The sequence below is a fragment of the Juglans regia genome, chromosome 13 (assembly GCF_001411555.2).
Source record: "Juglans regia cultivar Chandler chromosome 13, Walnut 2.0, whole genome shotgun sequence".
NCBI classification, from domain to species: Eukaryota; Viridiplantae; Streptophyta; class Magnoliopsida; order Fagales; family Juglandaceae; genus Juglans; species Juglans regia.
The window spans coordinates 2981350-3002584 of record NC_049913.1 but is presented as its reverse complement, the minus strand read 5'-3'; the positions used below and the strand labels follow the sequence as shown (position 1 = coordinate 3002584).

General features: G+C 35.7%; 3 protein-coding genes across 5 annotated transcripts; all 3 read left to right on the top strand.

The window, feature by feature from the left end:
- Positions 1-1113: 1113 nt before the first annotated feature.
- On the top strand, positions 1114-5494 carry LOC108984990 (eukaryotic initiation factor 4A-3). The gene is made up of 8 exons (XM_018957109.2): positions 1114-1536; positions 2137-2377; positions 2496-2576; positions 2989-3096; positions 3209-3328; positions 3842-4009; positions 4656-4742; positions 5111-5494. Exons 1-8 carry the CDS (start codon positions 1226-1228, stop codon positions 5222-5224), a joined length of 1230 nt encoding a protein of 409 aa, XP_018812654.1. The 5' UTR covers positions 1114-1225; the 3' UTR covers positions 5225-5494.
- A 619-nt stretch (positions 5495-6113) lies between these two features.
- Positions 6114-8577, top strand: LOC108984991 (14-3-3 protein 2-like). Its single transcript, XM_018957110.2, has 4 exons — positions 6114-6738; positions 7280-7402; positions 7981-8097; positions 8173-8577. The coding sequence occupies exons 1-4, from the start codon at positions 6256-6258 to the stop codon at positions 8221-8223; spliced, it is 774 nt and encodes a 257-aa protein (XP_018812655.1). The 5' UTR covers positions 6114-6255; the 3' UTR covers positions 8224-8577.
- Positions 8578-9558: 981 nt separating this feature from the next.
- On the top strand, positions 9559-20482 carry LOC108984989 (LMBR1 domain-containing protein 2 homolog A-like). 3 transcript variants are annotated; one of them, XM_035684180.1, is made up of 14 exons: positions 9559-10029; positions 10563-10639; positions 12318-12476; positions 13328-13541; positions 14685-14771; positions 14862-15001; positions 15308-15388; positions 16866-16930; positions 17380-17555; positions 18368-18498; positions 18602-18689; positions 19101-19314; positions 19465-19571; positions 19776-20482. In XM_035684180.1, the coding sequence occupies exons 1-14, from the start codon at positions 9862-9864 to the stop codon at positions 20277-20279; spliced, it is 2211 nt and encodes a 736-aa protein (XP_035540073.1). In that variant the 5' UTR covers positions 9559-9861; the 3' UTR covers positions 20280-20482. The 3 variants fall into 3 exon arrangements, with proteins under 3 accessions (XP_035540073.1, XP_035540075.1, XP_035540074.1); XM_035684182.1 differs by having other exon boundaries at positions 9561-10029; positions 12340-12476; XM_035684181.1 differs by lacking the exon at positions 9559-10029 and adding an exon at positions 11778-11883 and having other exon boundaries at positions 10562-10639; positions 12340-12476.
- The last annotated feature ends 753 nt before the right edge of the window (positions 20483-21235 follow it).

Sequence of the window (21235 nt, the reverse complement as noted above, 5' to 3'; positions counted from 1 at the left end):
ATTCAATCTATGTACGTATTATTATAAATTTTATAATTATGACTTCTCTGTGCATCTAAGTTCCATCCCCTGGGCACCTTCAACATGAGTCCTAGCATGTTATAACGTAGATATGAAGTTGGAATATCATATATTGAGTTCTTTAGCTTCAAGCCAGCGTGCAACTCAATAAATAAATCATCTATACATCTATCTCTAAAGTTGGGTGTACTTATATTTATTATGAAAAATTATATACATAAACCTCACACTCCTGCACACCACTTAAAAGTATGTGAATTTATTCTTTTACCCTCATGTTTCATGAAATATAAAATATGAAATATGAGGATAAAAGAGTAAAATCACATATTTTTTAAGTGGTGTGCAGAATGTGAGGCTTACGTGTAGCGTAACTCATTTATTATTTAAATAACTAATTATTTGTATATATCTCAATTATATAAGTCCCGTGCAGCTTAATTATATAAGTCTAGTGCAAAACTGCGGCGCTTAGAGCGTTAGTATTGATGTAGCTAAAGTTGTAGGCAAATTTTGAATAAAATGTCACCTTTTGCCCTTTGCCCATCCATAATAATTTTATATCCTAAGTTGAATTAGTCATATCACTAGCCATGATAGTAAAATATTATAATGTTTTAAAATTAAAATTTTTTTTTATCTATGTATATCTTTTATATTTTTTGACTTAATTTTTTAATTTTAATTTTCATAATTTATAATAATCTACGCATCAAAATACATAAAATCTACCGAAAAAAGAGAGAAGAGAGTTTGAGTGTGAGAAAAAGAGACAGAGAATAAAAATGACACAAATTAATCAATCGGATAGTGAATAGTAACTATTTATATTCGGAGATTTACTGTAACATTTAAGGCAAAAATAAAGTAAAAGTAAACCATTTACCTCTTCTAATATAGACAATTTTAAAGAATTATTAGCAAAATTTTAAGCCATTGCTCTTATACACCTAAACTTTTTTCTTAGTATAATTTTGTTTATATAATCACACACAACGATTAATTAAAAAATAGTTTTTTTATATAAGCATTCTAAAATAGCTTGCCCAAATTTTAGCCTGATCTTAAATTCGGTAACACAATATAAAACGCTTCAATCGTTACGTCGTCGTCTCATCCAGTTGTCGTGTCGTTGCATACGTTTCGCTTCCTGTAGAGGAACAGGAAACACACACACCGCGAGCCAAGAGCCCTAGCTAGAGCAATGTCCGACGTCGGCGGCGCCAGCATGGTCCGTCCAAACGCGCGGCGCGTGAGCGTTCCTGAGGATGCGCTGGAGTTCGAGACGTCTCGGGAAGTACAGGTGGTTTCGAGCTTCGATCAGATGGGCATCAAGGACGACCTACTCCGCGGCATCTACAATTATGGTTTCGAGAAGCCCTCGGCGATCCAGCAGAGGGCCGTGGTGCCCATACTCATTGGCCGAGACGTCATCGCCCAGGCCCAGTCCGGTACGGGCAAGACCTCTATGATCGCTCTCGCTGTTTGCCAGAAGGTTGATACTGCAACCAGAGAGTGCGTCCCTAAAATCCCTAAAATTCTTGTAAATCCTATAATACTGCTTCTTTTCTTAAATGTATGCACGTAGATGTGTTTCTCTTTATAGGCTCGGGTGATATGGTAAATTATTCTAGGGAAACTTTGTTCTCATGGAAATTATTTACTGCAAAATTTTCCCCTGGATTCAATGTGTTACATTCTAATTAAGTTGTAGGGTTGTTCTTGGAAAATAATAGTATGCTTTAGCAGTAGAGCTATGAAACCCTAATTTTATAGTTTTGAAATTTTAGTTAATTTAGTTTTATTTTAGAAACCTAAGCTTTTCATGTTTCTCTTATTTTTTTTACTGGTAAACTGTACGGGTTTTTATTTAAGGTTTGCGACGGTATGGAGAATTTGTCTTAGGGATTGTTTTTTTTCGTGGAATTTATCTTACCACGAGATAACGATACCTACTTGGTGTGTGATGACTATTTATTTCTCTAAACGTTTCTGAGAGCTAACGATACCTACTTGGTGTGTTATGATTATTCACTTTACTAAACGTCTCTGAGAACCTAATGATACGTCGCTTCTTGTTTCATTTCTTTAAAATAAAAATAAAAAATTGAACAGGGTCCAGGCCTTAATCTTGTCACCAACAAGGGAATTGGCGGCTCAGACAGAGAAGGTGATATTGGCAGTTGGTAATTACATAAATATTCAAGTACACGCATGCATTGGAGGCAAGAGCGTGGGTGAAGATATCAGAAAGCTAGAACATGGAGTTCATGTGGTGTCTGGAACTCCAGGCAGAGTCTGTGACATGATCAAGAGGAGGACACTTCGTACCAGACATATCAAATTATTAGTTCTTGTGAGTTCCTGACTGGCGCTCCCAATCTCACTTCTTTCACAATTACGATTATGTTTTTAATGTTTTGCATATAGAAGCTTGGTGGGGATTAGGTTTGATCTCTTTGATGCTCCAACAGGATGAATCTGATGAGATGTTAAGCAGAGGTTTCAAGGATCAGATTTATGATCTGTACAGATATCTCCCACCAGAGCTTCAGGTTCTCTCTCTCTCTACCCCCCCACCTCCCCAAAAAAAAAAAGAGAGAGAAGTAAAGAAAAAGGGTAAGAGATAACAATAATGTACAGTTTTACAAAGCAACCATCATAGTCTAGGTCTACCCGATTTTGAAGTGATTGGTGCCTAATTATTTAAAGGAGGTGCAAAGGTTGTCTTACTAGTACTTTTTTGTAATCGGTACCTTGCCATTTATGTTTTAAAACATTATTGTTGCTGTAAATTTCATGTACTCGCTTCTGTACCCTGTATGCTACACAAGCAGGTTGTCTTGATTTCTGCCACCCTTCCTTGTGATGTTTATAAATCGAATGTTGCTTCCTGTTATAAATAGTATCTTGCAAGGTTTTGCAGACACTAGCCTTGGTACTGAAACTTGTAAGCTGTTATTGTAGGTTGTCTTAATTTCTGCTACCCTTCCTCATGAAATTCTGGAGATGACAAACAAGTTTATGACAGATCCTATACGGATACTTGTGAAACGTGATGAATTGACTCTGGAGGTAAGTAATATCAGTTGCTTTTGATTGCAGACCTCAAATGTCATTAAACTATTTCTTGCCTCGTACAAGTCTGTAGTTTAATATCCATTCTCTTGTCTTTCCACGATGACAGGGCATCAAGCAATTTTTTGTTGCAGTTGAGAGGGAAGAGTGGAAGTTCGATACTCTATGTGATCTTTATGACACCCTTACAATTACCCAAGCTGTTATATTCTGCAACACTAAGCGAAAGGTAATACTGTTATTGGTCAAATTTTGGATCCATGTTGCAAGATTGGAAACTTGTCTATTTCAATTGTATGAAGAAACAAAACTTAAGAGTGACTCTTGTTAGGTTTCTGGTTTACCCAGTGAAATTTTTGATGTTATCCTTGTTCATGGACTTGTGACTTTATACAAGCCTAAAGAGCTAACTTGCATAGTAACTAGCACATATCTGATTCATAATCGTCATGTTACACTGTACACACACACACACACACATAAAACAGAGAAGAAAATTTTTTTCTTCTCATTTGCGTTGTGCCCACTTTGAGAGTAAGATTCTTTATATGTTTGATTCCTCTTTCCCCTTCTTGCATGGTGAGTAAACTGAATTTGTGGAGTAATTAGTAATCAAAGTGCACGTGCGGGTAATAAGATTTCTTTCTATTTGCTGCTCTTGTTTTCATTGTTGTGTCTGGCTTGAAGCTTCTGTGTACTGGTAGATGAATATATTCTAAAACTTCTCCCACTATTGGAACAGGTGGATTGGCTAACTGAAAAGATGCGAAGCAATAACTTTACTGTTTCATCAATGCATGGAGACATGCCTCAAAAGGAGAGAGATGCAATTATGGCTGAATTCCGTTCTGGGCAAACCCGTGTCCTAATAACGACAGATGTTTGGGCTCGGGGGCTGGATGTTCAGCAGGCAAGTTGTTTGGCTCTTTTTTAATACATGCCGTTTTAATATCCTGCAACAAGAGTGGATCTTAAGTTGCCAATTTTAATAATACCTTCAATATACTTCAAATTTGATGAGGTGCTGAAGGATTACATGCTACCCACACGCCATGTGAATTGTTGAAAACATTTGATTAACACTAGTGACCAGTAGTTCTTGTTATCAGGAGTATATAAACGTATGGGACTTCTTGGCACCGTGACCAATGAACTCTAGACCCCTTGGTATTTGGGGTTAGAGCTTGCTCTATGCTGGTGGTAAAACTTGTGTATTTATTATTGTCTTGTATTGATATGCGCATGCACCTGAATGGAGACTAAATAGGGTATGATTTGGGAAATAATCCTCTAAGCAAGCCCATAAATTGTCTATTATGCATTTTATCATCTGTAGACAGATTTTATTCTTTGTTGGCGGTCTGCTTATTAAGTCCTCTATTTCACTCAGAGATGGTAACATGCCTTTGTGCATTTGAGCTTCTATAGCTATGGTGTATATAGCTTGTATATATTTGTCTTTCTTGTCGTAATGTAGTTGTATATGGAAGAATGACTTGTGGAGAACTGGTGGATATGCTTTTTTGTTTACATTCTCTTCATTCTTATCCCATCAGGTTTCGCTGGTGATCAATTATGACCTTCCAAACAATCGTGAGCTTTACATTCATCGTATTGGTCGTTCTGGTCGATTTGGAAGAAAGGTATTTTATTCCGTTGTGCCTTGTGGATAAGTTCATATGTTGGTGATCAATTATGATTTGTGTTTAATGGCGTTTGAGTTGTCTACTCTTGAGCTAAAATCTTTATTTCCAATAAAATTTCCGTTACTTGTTTATGAAAAGGGTAAAGGGCTTACATTTGTTGCATATCAGAAGCATTCTTTCTACCGTGAAGTATTTTTGTATTCAGATCATTTCATAATTTTCTTGTTCCCATTTGCGTCATTCTTATTCATATCTTTGCAAACTACTCTGCTAGCTAATGTTCGTACTCCCTCTCTCCCTTTTCTGGTAATGGCTGTCAGCCAGTTGACCTGGAATTGTCATTGAATTGACTTTGATGTTTGCAGGGTGTTGCGATAAACTTTGTCAAAAGTGACGATATTAAAATCCTAAGAGACATAGAGCAATATTACAGTACTCAGATTGATGAAATGCCGATGAATGTTGCTGATCTGATCTGATATAAGACCCGCCAGGCATCTCGTATCTTGGTGCATAAGAGTTGTGGTTGACATAATTTTCTTTGTGATGATTTGTACACTAAGACAACATTCTCTAGGTTGTTCTGTGGCAAGATTACATAGAATTAGGATTGCATTCTCTCCGTTAAGATTATGTGATTGAGATTTTCTACACTAGTGCTTAGATTGAACGGGTGATTGTTTATATTTTTGGATTTTTAATTTGAGTAATTTGCTGGCCCTTGTGCTGACTGGGGGGATTTTTTTCCAGATTCTCATTTTTTCAAAAAAAGCGTGCACAAAATCTGTATATCTATCTAGGATTGGTCTCACTCAATGTATGTATTTAATTGTTGACACTTGACATCCTTCCTGTTACTCATTTTGGTGTGGTTGGCTTGGAGGTCCTTCAACTACACCAACTGTCTACGTCAAGCCGCATGTAACTCGCTTGCGCAAACATACAGAAAGAAAAGGAACATGGCACGCAAAATGGATAAATAAATAAAAAATTGTGAAAATGCCAATATTGTTCCAAAAAAAAAAAAAAATCTTCATTATTTGGTTTAATATTTTCCTTATATTAAGAGAACAAGTCATATATCTGATTTATATAATAATAAGAAAAATTCTACTTGAAAATCAGTGTTTTGAAAAGAGTCTTCAAGCTGAAGAATTAATAATAAAATAATTTATAAAGATTAATGTTAGATACAAACTTCAAATAGATAAGTTTTATATAAATTTTTTGTAAAATAATAGGTCTCATTAATAAAGAATGATTTTTTTTACATTATTTTAAAATAAAGTTTATTTTTTTACAAAAATTTATATATGACTTGTCTATTTAAAATTTGTATAAATCATTTATCATTTATAAATCTATTTCATCTTTGCATTTTACATTCAAAACCGTTGGATCACAATTGACGGTTGGATAACAGAGAATCTCTTTATCTGTAAAAGCCTAATTTCACAGAGCCCTCGTTCCCAAATCAAACAATTCCGGATCTGACCCAGTTTTCAACCAAATGGCGACTCCCCCATCCCGCGAGCAAATCGTGTACTTGGCGAAACTCGCCGAGCAGGCCGAGCGCTACGACGAAATGGTGGACTTCATGAAGAGTCTTGTTTCTCTCTCGGGTTCAAATGAACTCACCCCGGAGGAGCGCAACCTCTTCTCCGTAGCCTATAAGAACGCCGCCGGATCCCGCCGCGCCTCCTGGAGGATCGTCTCCTCCATCGAACAGAAGGAGGAGAGCCGCGGCAACTCCGACCACGTTGCCTCTATTCGCGACTACCGTGCCAAGATCGAGTCCGAGCTCTCCTCCATCTGCGGTGGCATTCTCAACCTGCTCGACTCCAACCTCGTTCCCTCTGCATCCACTGGGGAATCCAAGGTCTTCTATCTTAAGATGAGGGGCGATTACCAGAGGTACTTGGCCGAGTTCAAGACCGGCAACGACCGCAAAGAGGCCGCCGAGAATACTCTCACCGCCTACAAAACTGCTCAGGTTCGATCTGTTTTCGGTTGCTTTCATTTGAATATTACTGGTTTTCTGAGTTATTTTTCTTGAATGATCGTGTCATATCTGTCATTATAACATGTGGATTGCTGTTATTGGAATTTTCGGTTCTGAATTAAAGAACCAATAACATAAACTCATTCGCTGCTGGTGCTAAATTTATTTTATCGTCTTATTGGACATATGGTGCTTGCTATATTTATTCATCACCGGCGCTAGAGTGTTAGGAGTGGGCGCATACTGATATATTAATTTTCTAGTGGTGTACGTTATTCTTTGTGTAGATTTGTGTATAGAAGGTAGTTCCCGTCATTAATATTTACTGGACAAAAAAAAAAAAAAAAAGGTTCTCTCAACCTTTTTTGCGTTTGAATCTGCGATACTTCTTGTATTAATGTTGGATCCATTCTTTGGGATCCTTCCTTTCTTCTAACGGAACGAACAGAGATCTACCTCTAATATCTTCACTAGTTCTAGTCTTGCAATGAAATGGAACTTCACCGTGTCTGTGTTGACATGTTGTTTGCAGGATATTGCAAATTCCGAGCTGGCTCCAACTCATCCCATCCGGCTAGGACTGGCTCTGAACTTCTCCGTGTTTTATTATGAGATTTTGAACTCTCCTGATCGGGCTTGCGGCCTTGCAAAACAGGTAAGTGAATTGTACTTCGAAATTATACGTCCATATGTTTGTTAGGCTGTCGTACTGTTATTCTGTGATTCCTTGGCCCAGAATCTCCTAAACTCAATTCCAGACTGGGTCCACAGAAATTGGAATTGTTATTATATTAACTAATCCCCACTGATAAAAAAAGTAGTAACTACATCCATCGAACTGAATCTTATGTTGGGTGCACTTCTTTGGTCAGGTGCCCTAAGTAAGGATTTTAAATAGTGTTAGAACAGAATTTGTGGTCTCTTTTTTCCTTTCCTTGTCCCTTTCTCACAAACATGCATTTTGCACACCTTAAGAATCGTAAGTGCTAGGTGTATAATTCAACCTTTTAGAAGCTAAGGGTCTTCTCCTTGAATATTTCAGAGATTAGCTCATCCAATAACTGAATCAAAATTTCAGTTAACTCAAGAAAAATATATTAAAAAAAAAACTTTAATATTCACCGGTTGACGCTATGGTTTGTTTGATTGGATTTATCTTCTGTTTCACTTTCGGATGGATTACTAGTTGTGTTTTCCTATTTTAGTATTTATGATCCTTTATATCGTAATTAGGCTTTTGACGAAGCCATCGCGGAGCTGGATACACTGGGAGAGGATTCGTACAAGGATAGCACTTTGATAATGCAGCTTCTTCGTGATAACCTCACTTTGTGGACTTCAGATATGCAGGTTTGATCCTTAACTGTGATCAGTGTGTTTCTTCTTTCTATAGCAATCACCTATAATTTGCTTGCATTTATCCAGGATGACGGTACAGAGGAGATCAAAGAATCCCCGAGTGAGCAGGAGCAGTGAAGTTTCTCCTCTAAGATTAATTACTGTGCTTGTCCTCTGTTTTTAATTGGAGAAGTTGCTAGGTCCCAGTATTTACGGGACTCTGACGTGTTGCATGCCTCATGCCTTTATTTGTGATCGTAGAATTCATACTAGATGTGTTAAAGTGTCTTATTTTTATTGTCGAGCCTTTCTTCTGTGGCTTTCCATTTACAGTTGAAGTCTCTCGTTATTGTGAGAATCAGAATCTCTGTGTTTAATTACTTAACTTGATTATAGAAGGACCAGTGCTCCTGGGTAATGTTTGACAGATACATGTATCCCTGGAAACGGAATTCCCTTCAAAATCTAATGTATTTGGTTGGTTTTTTATCACTTTTTTCTCTCACCTGCCACGTTCTGTGAATAAATTGTGCCGATATTTTTTGTTTAATCCTGACTCTGTAAATTCTGTGTCGGTGCTTTTGTTTTTGGGTAAAAACATTTCATCCTCCTTGGGAGTGGAGCGCACTGCAAAGCAGCAAAAGCATCCTTGCTAAGGCAGCACCGGGTGGTCGTCCTCAAGAGTCAAACTGACAGCTTGAATGTTCGTTCGCCACAGAAGTCTTTTTAGAAAGAGAGTGGCAACTCGCTTATTTTGATAGCGTTGTACAAGTGGATAGAATTTAACGAGGCAAAAGCGGTGGAGGAGGAGCAATCTCCATCGTTTCTTTGGATTAAATTTGCTTTCTTCTCCCTATCTCTCGAGTTGTCCCCAGCTGTTCATCCATAAACCCATCAGGCCTTCGCTATAAAACACCAAGGCCCACAACCAAAATAAGCAGTTGTGAGCCCAACCACAGTACCTCGCTCAATTTCTTCCGTAACGTAAAACTACGGTATTTGACCCTTTTTCTGCTTGTCATGGATTCTGATGAAGCAATTGGGAATTTTGGGGCTTTTGAAGCAAACCAAAGCAAAAAGGTTTGCTTCTTGAAAATAGCTGAGCGTTTGCTCCGGATGTGACTCTCTAGAAAGACGCATACGCGTTTTCCATTTGGCATTGTCATTTTCAATCCTATCGACTTTATGTGATCCTTTTCTAAATGGATGTTCATGTTGGCATGAGTAGATACTGCCATATCAGTTGGTGTATATCTTCGATCGTGGGACTCCATCTTAAATGGCTGTGATTGGAAGCTTCGATCGTGAGTTTGATTGTTATTATTATTATTAGGAAAATACTTTAGCCGTGGATCACTGGATTATATAAAAGTATGCTCATAAACTGATGTGGTATATTAGATTGTAAAATTATTTTTATTATATAATAGATCTAATGAATTTTATAAAATCATGTCAATTTGTGAATTTATTTTACATAATTTTTTTATTTATTTATGTAGCAGATTCCATATGTGACGGAGGTCCATTCACAGTTATGTTTGAGCTTAATTTTAGCCATTTAAAAATGTTTTCCTCCCAGCGAAAGCTCCTTTTGACCGGTTCTTCCTTTCCTTTACTTGAAACCAAAGCGTTCAACAAAAAAAGCTCTTTACGTATGTCATCCGTTCCTCCTCTCTCCTTTCTGCTCTCCGGAAACCAGAAGCTGAGAGAGACACGAACATGCGAAAATACGTGTAGTAGAAAGAGAAAACTAGAAAAACGACAACAGGAACAATGTGGGTTTTCTATCTCATATCGCTGCCTCTAACTCTGGGCATGGTGGCCATCACCTTGAAATATTTCGCCGGACCCGACGTCCCTCGTTACGTTCTCTTCACCGTCGGATACACCTGGTTCTGCTCTATCTCCATCATTATTCTCGTCCCCGCCGACATTTGGACGGTAATTACTTCATACCATTCGCCCGTATATAACTCGTATGCCGTCACCATAATTTCCTGGTTTTTCATCTTGTCTTTATGATGATTTTCTAACTGTTTTAAGTCTGAATGCCCCCCTTCGCCCTGTATAGCCCTGTATATGTAACATACATCTCTGACGGCATGATGACGATGACGATGACGATGATCATGTCATTAGAGGAACGAGTGCATATCAGGCGGTTCCACCGATTTTTATTACTTTTTCCACTTTTGTGTGAGAACGCAGATAAAAGAGTACTTATTTTGATCGTGATATTATATCTCCTTCACTTCTCTTTCTTCGTTTCCCCTTTATTACCTCCTAAAAAATAGCTTCGAAGGTATCCGTGACCGTGACGTACTTTTGCTACTTACAGCGTGTTGTTGTTATGCTCATTGTTGGACTCAAAACATATTTCTAACAGCGTGATGTGTACTGTTTTGTAATTAAATTGGCTGCAGGTTTGATTGGTTAGATGAATACAACTTGACTTTTTTGTTTTTATCATGCAGACTTTAATGCACCACCACAATGGAGGGATATCCTTTTTTTGGAGCTTGTCATATTGGAGTACTTTTTTGCTTACATGGTAAGCCAATTATTGTAATTTTTTTTAAAAAATCTTTTATCCTCTTACGTTTATTTATTTTTCAAGCCCTTATGTTCAGGGGTGGAACTAGGATTTGCTGGGGGGGGGGGCGATTAGCAAAGTGTGTCGTATGTAGGGGATAACAGTAACTGACATTTAAGGTAGCAAAGTGTGTCACCGACATTTAACATTAATCATATAAGGTTTTTATCTAGGGACAAACTAAATTATTAAAGCCACCCATCTAAACCTCTTACTTGAGCTCTATCAGACTCAAGTGAAAGATAAAAATTAAGATAGAAATAGTTATGCAAGATTTTTTGAAGCAAATGATAAAAATTAAGTAAATAAAGATAAACTTTTTTGTTGAATCTAAAATTGAATGTTGTAAAAGTCTCTACAATATAGATAGAAATAGTTATGCGAGATTTGTTGCATTCGCTCCTAATTGTTAACTTGATGGTAGTATATATATACTTACTAACAAAACTAATCTAAAAACAAGCTAGCTAGTGGAAGACTTCAAAAGAGAAGTGTAAATAAATAGGGTTGTAAATTTACCAAATAGGTTATAAAAAGAGACCAAGATATTTTATTGCCTCTGATGAGATGTAAAAAAAAATGAGAATGTGAGATTTTATTAATGACAAAAAATAAGTGTAATTATAAAAAAATTATTAAAAAACTAAAAGAAACCTAGACAACTAAGTACTAAATGAGATTTTTGAAAATGTTTTTTTTTTTTGGGGGGGGAAGGGGGTGCAAATTATCTTTATATTAGGATATCTTTGAAAAAACCATGTACTATCACCAACGTAGGTCCGCCCCTGCTTATGTTAAAGGACAACCTCCTTCATCTCAACTTGGCTTCTTCATTATGAAATCGTATTATTCAAAATCTAGTGATTGTATTTTTTTAGTATCCGGTAAGTTTCTTCCTTTCTTGTAAACTTTCATACTCGTAGAATTCCTTAGATTGTTTTGTATATAATCTGCTTGCTCTATAATTCCTTTACTTAATTGCATGTTTTGAAAATGCTTTTGTGGTAACTTTTAAGATAATTTAGCTCTTTATTTTTTTATAAATGATGTTGAACAACTCAGTCTATGTTTTGTTTATCATTGCTTGCTTTTGCAGAAGCCAAGAGAGTTCATTTTTGAGTCTACGTGAATGTGGAGATGGATGAGTGAAACAACAGAAACATATAATTAAAGTTGAAGATATTTCTAGTTCAATGATGAAGGTGATACCTATTGTTAATAGGATGAGAGATAGTCACCTAAGATGGTTTAGTCATGTAATATCACCTATGACTGCACTGGTGACAAATAGTGCTATGATTCAATTTGCAGGTTTGGAAAGGACCAGAGAAAGGCCAAGTGGTTAGAAGTAGTGAAGAGGGATATAGAAAAGAAAGTGACAATGAAGAGTATAACCTTTGATAGGATAAAACAGCCAAACTCTAATTAGTTGATTAGTGTAGATAAAGCTTGCTTGGTTGAGTTTGTATTTTCAGAGTTATAATTCTGTTCAACCATAAGCTCTATGATGTTTATCTGCTTTGCTCTGAAGTTGCTTTAGCCGTGTAAGGATGGTGTCTTCTGGGGTCTTCTGATAATTTTTAGCTAAGATAAAGCATTTATTCTCATAGATTTATATAGTTATTTCTCTAAGCAGGGTTGTGGTGCCCACTATTCAGGGTTATGAAGATGCTGGGGACTTCACTGTGACAGAAAGATTAAAGACTAGCATACACACAAACTTAGTATTTTACCTCTGCCTTGGCGCCATTGGACTTTTTGGTCTTATCCTACTCGTTCTTTTACAGAAAAACTGGTTTGCTTCTTACCTTGGTAACTATTAGTATTGTCGTTATTTATCTCTTTGTTTGACTGTAAGCCTTATTTTATAATGCCATTCTATTAATTTTGCTACGATGTCCCTTTTCTTTTCTAGAAAGAGATAAATTGGTTTTAACTTTTCACACATGACCTTTATTTCAAGAAATTAGATGTTTAAATTGCGTGCATCAGAAAATGGTCATAGTTAGGTCACACCAACCTGGTAGAGCAGCAGGATGAGAATAGAGACAATCTCAGGTAACCAACACCTGAGGCCCCAAGGAAAATGCCATTGGACAGGAACCAGTAAAACCATTTTTAATACTAGTTTCTTGCTTTGATTTCATTCTGAAAGTCAGCTGAAACTTTGAGATGCCATGATTGAATAAGATACATGATTTTACTTCCCATTTTGGATTGGCCAAGGCATCTATGAAGCATGCTCCTAGTTTTTTGTTTGATTAATAAAATTTATCTTATGCCCCTAGTAAAACTTCCATTCACCTCAGTCTTGTTTTTAATAGGCACAATAGGTATGCAACATGCCTTTGGCCTTATATGACAGGCATCATGAAGAATACTTATTGTCATGTTTTAGGATTATTGTATCTGAGATGATTATGGAATTTGGTATCTCAGCATTCAAAGGTTTGGTGCATTTTCATTTGGCAGGCATCAATTGAGAAGCTGAAATCTTGTCTCTTTTTATACAAGTTTCAATATCTTGATCTCTGTTTTTCCTTTTCTAACCACCACGAGTGCCACTTTTTTCTTCCTCTCAATCTTTTGTTATTTCTTTTCTTGTTTTCTCTTTGGGCCCATTTCTAAACAGGAGGTATCTTGCAGGAGTGGTGGTATTCTAGGTTTTGCCATGGCTTGCTCAAATACTTTTGGACTTGTTACTGGTGCATTTCTTCTTGGCTTTGGTTTGAGTGAAATTCCAAAGGGCATTTGGAGAAATTCAGATTGGACTGCTCGCCGAAAGGTTCTGACACATAAAGTTGCCAAAACGGCCTTGAAACTCGATGATGCTCATCAAGAGTTTTCAAATGCTATTGTAGTAAGTGCAATCCCATTCTTCAACGTCAAAACTTTATTTGGCAGGTTCATATCATTGCCATGCAGACTTTGATTTTCTCCACAAATTCTTGTGTTTCCATTAGTTATTTTCAAAGAATGACTTTTGCTAGTTTGACCTGAAGTTCTCGTTCATTTTATTTAGGCCTCGTTTGAATTCAAAACTTGTCTTAACTCATCTCATCTCATCATTATAACTTTTCCAAATTCCCACACAAAATATAATAAACAATTCAACCTTTTCAAATCCCAAAACAATAATAATATTAAAAAATAACATTCTAACAATACTTTATTCTACTATTCACAAGCCATCTCAACTCATCTCTAAATCCAAACCACCCCTTAGAGGTTAATCTGCATTTATGTTTGAGGAAGTTAGGCATATGAGTTGGGTAGATTGTTACACTTTACATCCATAGGAGGTTGGTGAATGAGAGCTTGTTGCATAGTACCTCCGGGAGAAGTTCTTGGCATTTGTAATGATTCCTAGGAAGCTCCAAATGTAACCTTGACATATCTAAATGTGTTGGCTTAACACATGGATATTCACCGGGGGCAGGTCTTGAAAATCAAACATTGGAACTCCTGGCTCTGATGCTTACATCCAAACTTATCCAAGAAGCTTAAGTTGATGAGTAGGAAGAAATGCAATCATGTAAGTTATATCCTAATAGGTTCTATAGAAATATTTTTTGAGTAAGATGTCCAATATCTCCTTTATTTATGATGATCAGCCACTTTCATATCTTAATTGGCATTACTATTGTAACCTCTAGCTAGGCTTTTTCATGTATACTTCCTGTGTACCTGGGCCTTGCCTAGTTCTATGAATACAATTTCTTTGATTACTTATCAAAAAAAAATTGGCATTATGCAGTATTCTACACTATATGTTTCTTGTTTGGAACTCTGAAGAGAGATAAATTGGCATTGTTCTCTAAGATTTATCTTACATTGTAATTTCTATCATATCATCATGCTTGGCATTGTTCTCTAAGATTCATCTTACATTGTAATTTCTAGCATATCATCATGCGACAAATGAAAAGTTGAAACCTAAGATAAGTTTTTTTATTAATCTTTTATCCATTTTTTCCCTCAAATAATTTTTGGGAATATCCAGATTGCTCAGGCAACGTCTAAGCAAATGTCCAAGCGCGATCCTTTGAGACCCTACATGAATATCATTGATAATATGCTTCTTCAAATGGTAGTTCTACTTCTTTTGTATTCATTCAGGTATTCCTTGAACTAAATTTTTTGTTTTCTTTTATCTAATATAAAATATACTGTGTTCCAGTTAAAAGAAGATCCTTCCTTCAAACCTCAAGGTGGAAGATTAGGAGAGAATGATATGGACTATGATACTGATGAGAAAACAATGGCAACACTAAGACGTCAACTTCGTGGAGCTCGAGAGGAATATTACCGATATAGAAGGTAGTTGAATGGGTTGACAAGTTTCAGATCTCGTATGCTCTGGATTAGTAGAGTTTTTAAGGTTTAACCCAGGAGTTTATGTGTATGCATACATACAAATGCACTTTTTCATTTTAGAGATCTTCCCTGTCTTTAGTAATTATATCAACTGCATTATGAATGTAAGAAAAGAGCACAGGTCTGAATTCACCGTATCGTATTTTTTTTCATTTTGAGAAACTATATGCATCGAACAATACTGCTACTCTATTAAGATTTCCGATATTTTCTAGTGATAATAGAAGTTAACTTTCAGTTTTTTTACAGTGAATATATGAACTTTGTCTTGGAAGCCCTTCAGCTGGAAGATACTGTAAAAAATTATGAGCACCGGAATGCCACAGGATGGTTTGCTCCAAATCCACTTGTTTTTCACTTTATTAAGTCTTACACATGCCTTCTTCTATTCTTAACAGATTCAACATGTATGAATGCCACAATAATTAATAATTGGACCAGCATCTCTGATTCTAGGAATTTGGTTGCTTATCTGCATGACTCAAAAATTTTGGATTCACACATACGAAAGTGTGCCGCACAATTACTTGTTTCTGAAAATATTACATTCTTCTTTCTAAATAGCCATTTTTAAGGCCATAATGTTACTTATTTCGTGTTTCTGTATGTTACTATTGCTAGTTGGAGACTGTGAATTGAATTCTATGTGAAGATGCATACTCTCTCGTTAGGTAATTACCAAGGCGAAAGCAGCTCTCTCAGAAGTCAATTTCCTTGCCTTTTTTTTTTTTGGGGTGGTTGGAAAGAGGGTTCACTCGTAATACAGAACTAGATGAATGGGTTCAGGTTGAGAGCTGTTTTTTGAGTATTTTGTGGTTGAAGTCCTGAGAGGAAGTTTACAAATTGGCTATAAAACAATGCTATTAGATACTGGAAGTTGATTTGTTCATGTTGAGTGATCATAGATGAACTGAGGAGGTTGAAATAAAGTGGCAAGGAAAAGATTGTTTAAGAGTTTTCACTTTCTGATAAGCGTAGACTCCAGGTACACAAGGGTTTTTTATGTTTTTTTTATCAGGGTTTTGTTGAAGATTTGGAGGGAGAGAAATGCTAGAAGCTTCGAAGATCGCGAGAGAACAACGAATGAGCTAAAACTTCTCTTTTTTTAAGTCATTGTTCTTATGGGGGCCATAGTCTGTAACGGACTAAGTGTCCATGATTTTCTCCTTTCGATTGTAACCTCTAACTAGGTGCTTCTCATGTATACTCCCTGTATACTTGGGCTTTGCCTATTTCTAAGAATAAAATTTCTTGATTACCTATCACAAAAAAAAAAAAAAAAGCTGTAGCCGTCAGATGTTTTAGGAAATTGAAAAAAACAAACTCAGACAGAGTTCTCGTCTTTTTCCGACTCTTGGTATTCTTAGGAATAAGCAAGTGTAGATGCACCTTGATTCCTAACATTATACACATATAAACAGACTTGGAGAAGACTTATTTGTGAATGAATCAATAGATGAAAAGTAAAGTTTTTATTTTCTTCATTGCATCAATCCTACATGCCTCCATGCATCAATGTGAAGTCTATTTGGAGAAGTTGATTCTAGAATTTCTTCTTTTTATTCTTTATTGGCCCTTTTATTGAGTTACATCTTGTGTTTCAAATTTACAATATTTTATATCAAATTTAAAATTCACGCTTATCTTTATAGCTCATCACATATTGGAATCAATTATCTGAAGTACACAATTACAGAAAGAACGCAGTTGCACCATTAGTATTAGAACTTGGCACCTTTTCTTTAGATGTGTCATAGCTTCTTGCTGTCTTTTCTTGATAACAGTTATCAATATTTTAATTTTTCAGGAAATATATTTCAAGCTTTAGGCCTGAACACATGGGCACACTAGGTTCTCTTCTTGATATGATTGGTAATTACCAGAATCTGATTTTCTTTTTGATAAGTAATGTAGTCGAATCTGAATATGATCACTATATGTGTGTATGATTTCAATACATGTACACGTGTGGTCTTTTGGGAATGGGGGAAGGCATAGATTTCTCTAAGGATGGATATGCATTTTGCACAGGAAATTGAGCCTTTTTTGCTATAAAAGTAGGAAACATAAATTATAATATGAAAAGTGAAATTGTGATTTGTTGGCATTCTAGGAATGATTCTGAATATGAAATGCGATGAAGTTCTTTATTTTGCATGATAAATTATGTGGGGGATTCATATAATTCTAATGATAGTTGTGCATCAATTAACTAATCAAATCTATGATTTCTTTTGCTTTCGCAAAAACAATTCTACAATTTTTTTTTTATTTTTATAAAATAAACCTGTTCCTAAAAAGTAATTGGTAACACTTTGCAGAGTTGATGTGGCGGTGTATCCTAGAGAAGCAACTTAAGAAACTTTTGGCAATCATATTAGGTTGCATCTCTGCTGCAATTATTTTAGCCGAGGCTACTATACTGCCCAGTGGAGTTGATTTGTCTCTCTTCTCTATTCTCATAAATGCTGTCAAAAGGCAGGAGGTATTTGTGCAGGTAAATGTATTTTTGAAGGGTGGAATATTACCTTTTCTGGAGAAGAGCTCTTTCTTCTGAATGTTTCAAATATTCATAACATAATATTCAGGAATATTGACTTGGTAATTTTGATTCAGTACTTTTTACTTCTTCCCTTATGAATATTCCATCAAACATTTTTCACTCTGATAATAAGTAATTACTGCCCGTACTTTAATGTTATGGGCCATTGCTATAGATTTTAATGGCCTGAATGTACATGACTTTTTAGCTTCCCTTTCGTTGACCTAGATAGGTGTTATCTCTTGTATCCTTCTTGTGTACTTGGGTTTTTGCCTATCTCTATTTATAATATTATCGATTACTTATCAAAAAAAAAAAAAAGTAATTACTGCGAGTTATGCTATATTAGATTGCATGTGGTAGTCATAAGTAAACCGTGTCATTTAAGTCACATAATAGGATATCAAAGCTCGATACAGTTATGTCTCTTCTTCTTCTTTCATCAATACTATATTGTCAGTCTGTGCTATAATCCTGATGAAAGATGGTCTTATTTTATTGTTTGCAGAATCATATATTTACGAAATTGAAAATTTGCCATTTCCATATTTATTTGTTAGGTATAACTCTTGTAGACAAGCCTAAATCTTCTCATTTCTTTGTGCCTGCAACCCCAAGGAAATTTGAGAGTGAGCATGTAGATAATCAAAATAAAGACAATGGTCATTAATATTGCCATTGTACTCCAATAGGGTTGTGTCTAATCTTGAAAATTTATCGGTTCATCATGGTTAATTCTTTTCTTTTTTTTTTTCTATTTTTTGCAGGTAGCTGCTTTCATCCCTCTAATGTATATGTGCATGTGCACATATTATTCCTTGTTTAAAATTGGAATGCTGATGTTTTACTCGCTGACACCCAGGCAAACAAGCTCAGTCAGCTTGCTTATGATATGCTCGTAAGTCTAACCTTATTTCCTTTTCCACTTGATAAATTTCATTTTATGAGTTTTCTCTTTGAGAGGAATCAGTAATTAGATCTTACTTAAACATGTCTGCCAGGATGGTTGCACGATATGCCCCTCCAATTTCATACAACTTTCTCAATCTCATTCGTCTTGATGGAGATGAAAAGACTCTCTTTGAACAGGTCTTTCTCTGCTTTTGTGTGCATACTTCACAAATGGCTTCTCATATTCCCATAGATGTCATCTTCTCATACATTTAGTTTAGTCCTGCATTAAAGTTAAGTTACAAAATGTGCCCAGTAATTGCTACATGGGCCAAAAATCTAATGAGGCCTGGAGGACATAAGAATTTCTCAGGGTCCTTTTGTTACATAAGAAGTTACTTTGAGTTATAGTTATTATGTTACACAATAATTTTGGTGAACATAATGCTTCTTTCTTATCTTTATATATGTTGCATCTAGTTGGTTAGAACATGAATACCCAACTAGGTGACAAATCATTGTGAATTTTTATGTAGAAACATTGCAGTATGACTCTCTCTCTAGGCTGACTATTTTACTCAAAAGTTTCAAATTATTTTTCATGTGCAGAGAATGGGAAATATCGATGATGCTGTCCCTTTCTTTGGAAAAGGATTTAATAAAATCTACCCCCTTATTATGGTTGTATACACCCTGTTAATTGCTAGCAATTTTTTTGACCGGGTGATTGAATATTTTGGGAACTGGAAGATATTCAAGTTTCAAAATGATTCAGATGATACTGATGGATTTGATCCATCAGGAGTAATTATTTTGCAGAAAGGTGAGCAGACAAGAACATATTGCCTCTTGTGCATGTGTGATCGAATACTTGGTTATAAAATTATAAATACCGGGGAAACCCATTGGGTTGGCCTTGCACAAGAGATTTTAGTGATCAGAAATGTTAAACTTTAATTTGTTTTCTTCTCAGAACGGTCTGGGCTTGAGCAAGGGCATAAATTCGCTGAGCATGTTATTCCATTGGCAAGGAATTTCAACAATATTAGTATTAGCCTTGAATCTGGAAGCAGTAGTCTGGTATGTAAATCATCAGCAAGCACTGCCTTCTTTTCCCTTCTTATTGAACCAGTGTTCCAGAAATGATATTCATCCATTTCTTATGTTTTCTATACAGATTACTGCCACCAATCTTGTAAACATGCCTGTTTTGGACTATGTATTTTTTTTTTTTTTTCCTCTCTATTATTCGCATAATGTTGGTTACTTGCAAAATCATATCAGGATAAAGTTGCCCCCGAATTGAAAGCAACTGATTTGATAGAGAATGAAAAGGGAGGTCAACTAAAACCTTTGAAGGAGGAGGATCCATTTGGCAGGAGCAGAAAAGCCGTCAACAAGAAGCACACCACCACAAGGGACCACTACAAAAAGGCATCCAATATGGATTTCGAGAAAAATGTCACCTCCTCAACTGCTGATGCAAGCAAAACTCAAATAGCAGAAGCAGGACCATCATCTGGACTAACGTCGAAGTGGGAAGCCATGAAGACTGGCTTTCAAAATTTCAAGTCCGACATTGGTGCTAATAGATTCATTCCTTTACGACAGCTTCGAGAAACTAAACTCGAGTCACGTGTTTCCTCATCGGAATCCCTGGAGGAAATATTTCAGAGATTGAAACAGCCAACCATAAACCATAGACGTTTCAGTAAAGATGATGATGATGATGATGATTATCTCTATGATCAGGTCATGAACATCGAGAAGATGTCACCGTCCAGATAGTCGTCTCCTACACAGTAAGCAGAAACATTATGAAAATAGGAATCACATTTTTGTATAAACACCACCCTCTTGAGATGTGTTTTAGGTGAACTGTTTGACAAACTTTCTACAAGCAGAAACCACACATACATTACTAATTGATTGTGAATGACAATGTAAAAGAGAGAAAATAGTCCAGGATTAAGCACTGGAATTGTAACCAATGGCAGCAACTCTGTACTGCATGGGTCTCCTTCATAATCATTTATGAGCGTGGTGATCTTTTCTCCGACCAAGCAATATAACTTTCTTTGAGGACAGCTTTCGGGAACAAAATTACGAGGAATTCGACATGACATTGACATCTATCTCTTTCCCCTGTCTTGGAGAATCAACGTGATTTGTGAACGAGTTTCTATTACCACTCTAATGTCCTAAATAAAAATGTTTCCACAACTCCATGCTTGCCTTTCCTTGCCTTCAATTTCATACGCCCAAGATTTCTTGAATGGCCGATCCACAATTGGAAAAAGGATCCACAATTTGTTGATACGATTATACGGCTACCCTACCTCATTCAAAGTGTCGATTGATAGAAAAGTGAAATAGACAATTATTATTTTTTAATTATTTTTAATGAGAAGTATTTCTATTTTCTATAAAAACATTACGGGCTTAAATAATGAGATGAGATAATTTGCATGGGCCAAATTTTGAAGGAAATTTATAAAATAATAAAGGATAATTAAATAAATATATGAAAAAGGATAAATATACAATTTTTTTTGCATAATTATATTTTAAATGATTGATATTTTTATAGAAAAAATTCTATTCATAAGTCTTTTACCTCATACATCATCATTTTTATTATTTTTTTTAATTTTTTTTTTTATCAAATATGTAATATATGAATGATGAGTAAAATAATTCAAATGTTTTAAAAAGAATAAAACCAAAAATATTTTAATAAAAAA

Coding starts and splice junctions, on each gene's coding strand:
- LOC108984991 (XM_018957110.2), top strand. CDS start 6,256: ATGGCGACTCCCCCATCCCGCGAGCAAATCGTGTACTTGGCGAAACTC. Junction 6,739..7,279: donor CCGCCTACAAAACTGCTCAG/GTTCGATCTGTT, acceptor TGTTGTTTGCAG/GATATTGCAAATTCCGAGCT. Junction 8,098..8,172: donor TGTGGACTTCAGATATGCAG/GTTTGATCCTTA, acceptor GCATTTATCCAG/GATGACGGTACAGAGGAGAT.
- LOC108984990 (XM_018957109.2), top strand. CDS start 1,226: ATGTCCGACGTCGGCGGCGCCAGCATGGTCCGTCCAAACGCGCGGCGC. Junction 2,378..2,495: donor ATATCAAATTATTAGTTCTT/GTGAGTTCCTGA, acceptor ATGCTCCAACAG/GATGAATCTGATGAGATGTT. Junction 3,329..3,841: donor TCTGCAACACTAAGCGAAAG/GTAATACTGTTA, acceptor CTATTGGAACAG/GTGGATTGGCTAACTGAAAA.
- LOC108984989 (XM_035684180.1), top strand. CDS start 9,862: ATGTGGGTTTTCTATCTCATATCGCTGCCTCTAACTCTGGGCATGGTG. Junction 15,389..16,865: donor CACCGGAATGCCACAGGATG/GTTTGCTCCAAA, acceptor TTAATTTTTCAG/GAAATATATTTCAAGCTTTA. Junction 16,931..17,379: donor TTCTCTTCTTGATATGATTG/GTAATTACCAGA, acceptor AACACTTTGCAG/AGTTGATGTGGCGGTGTATC.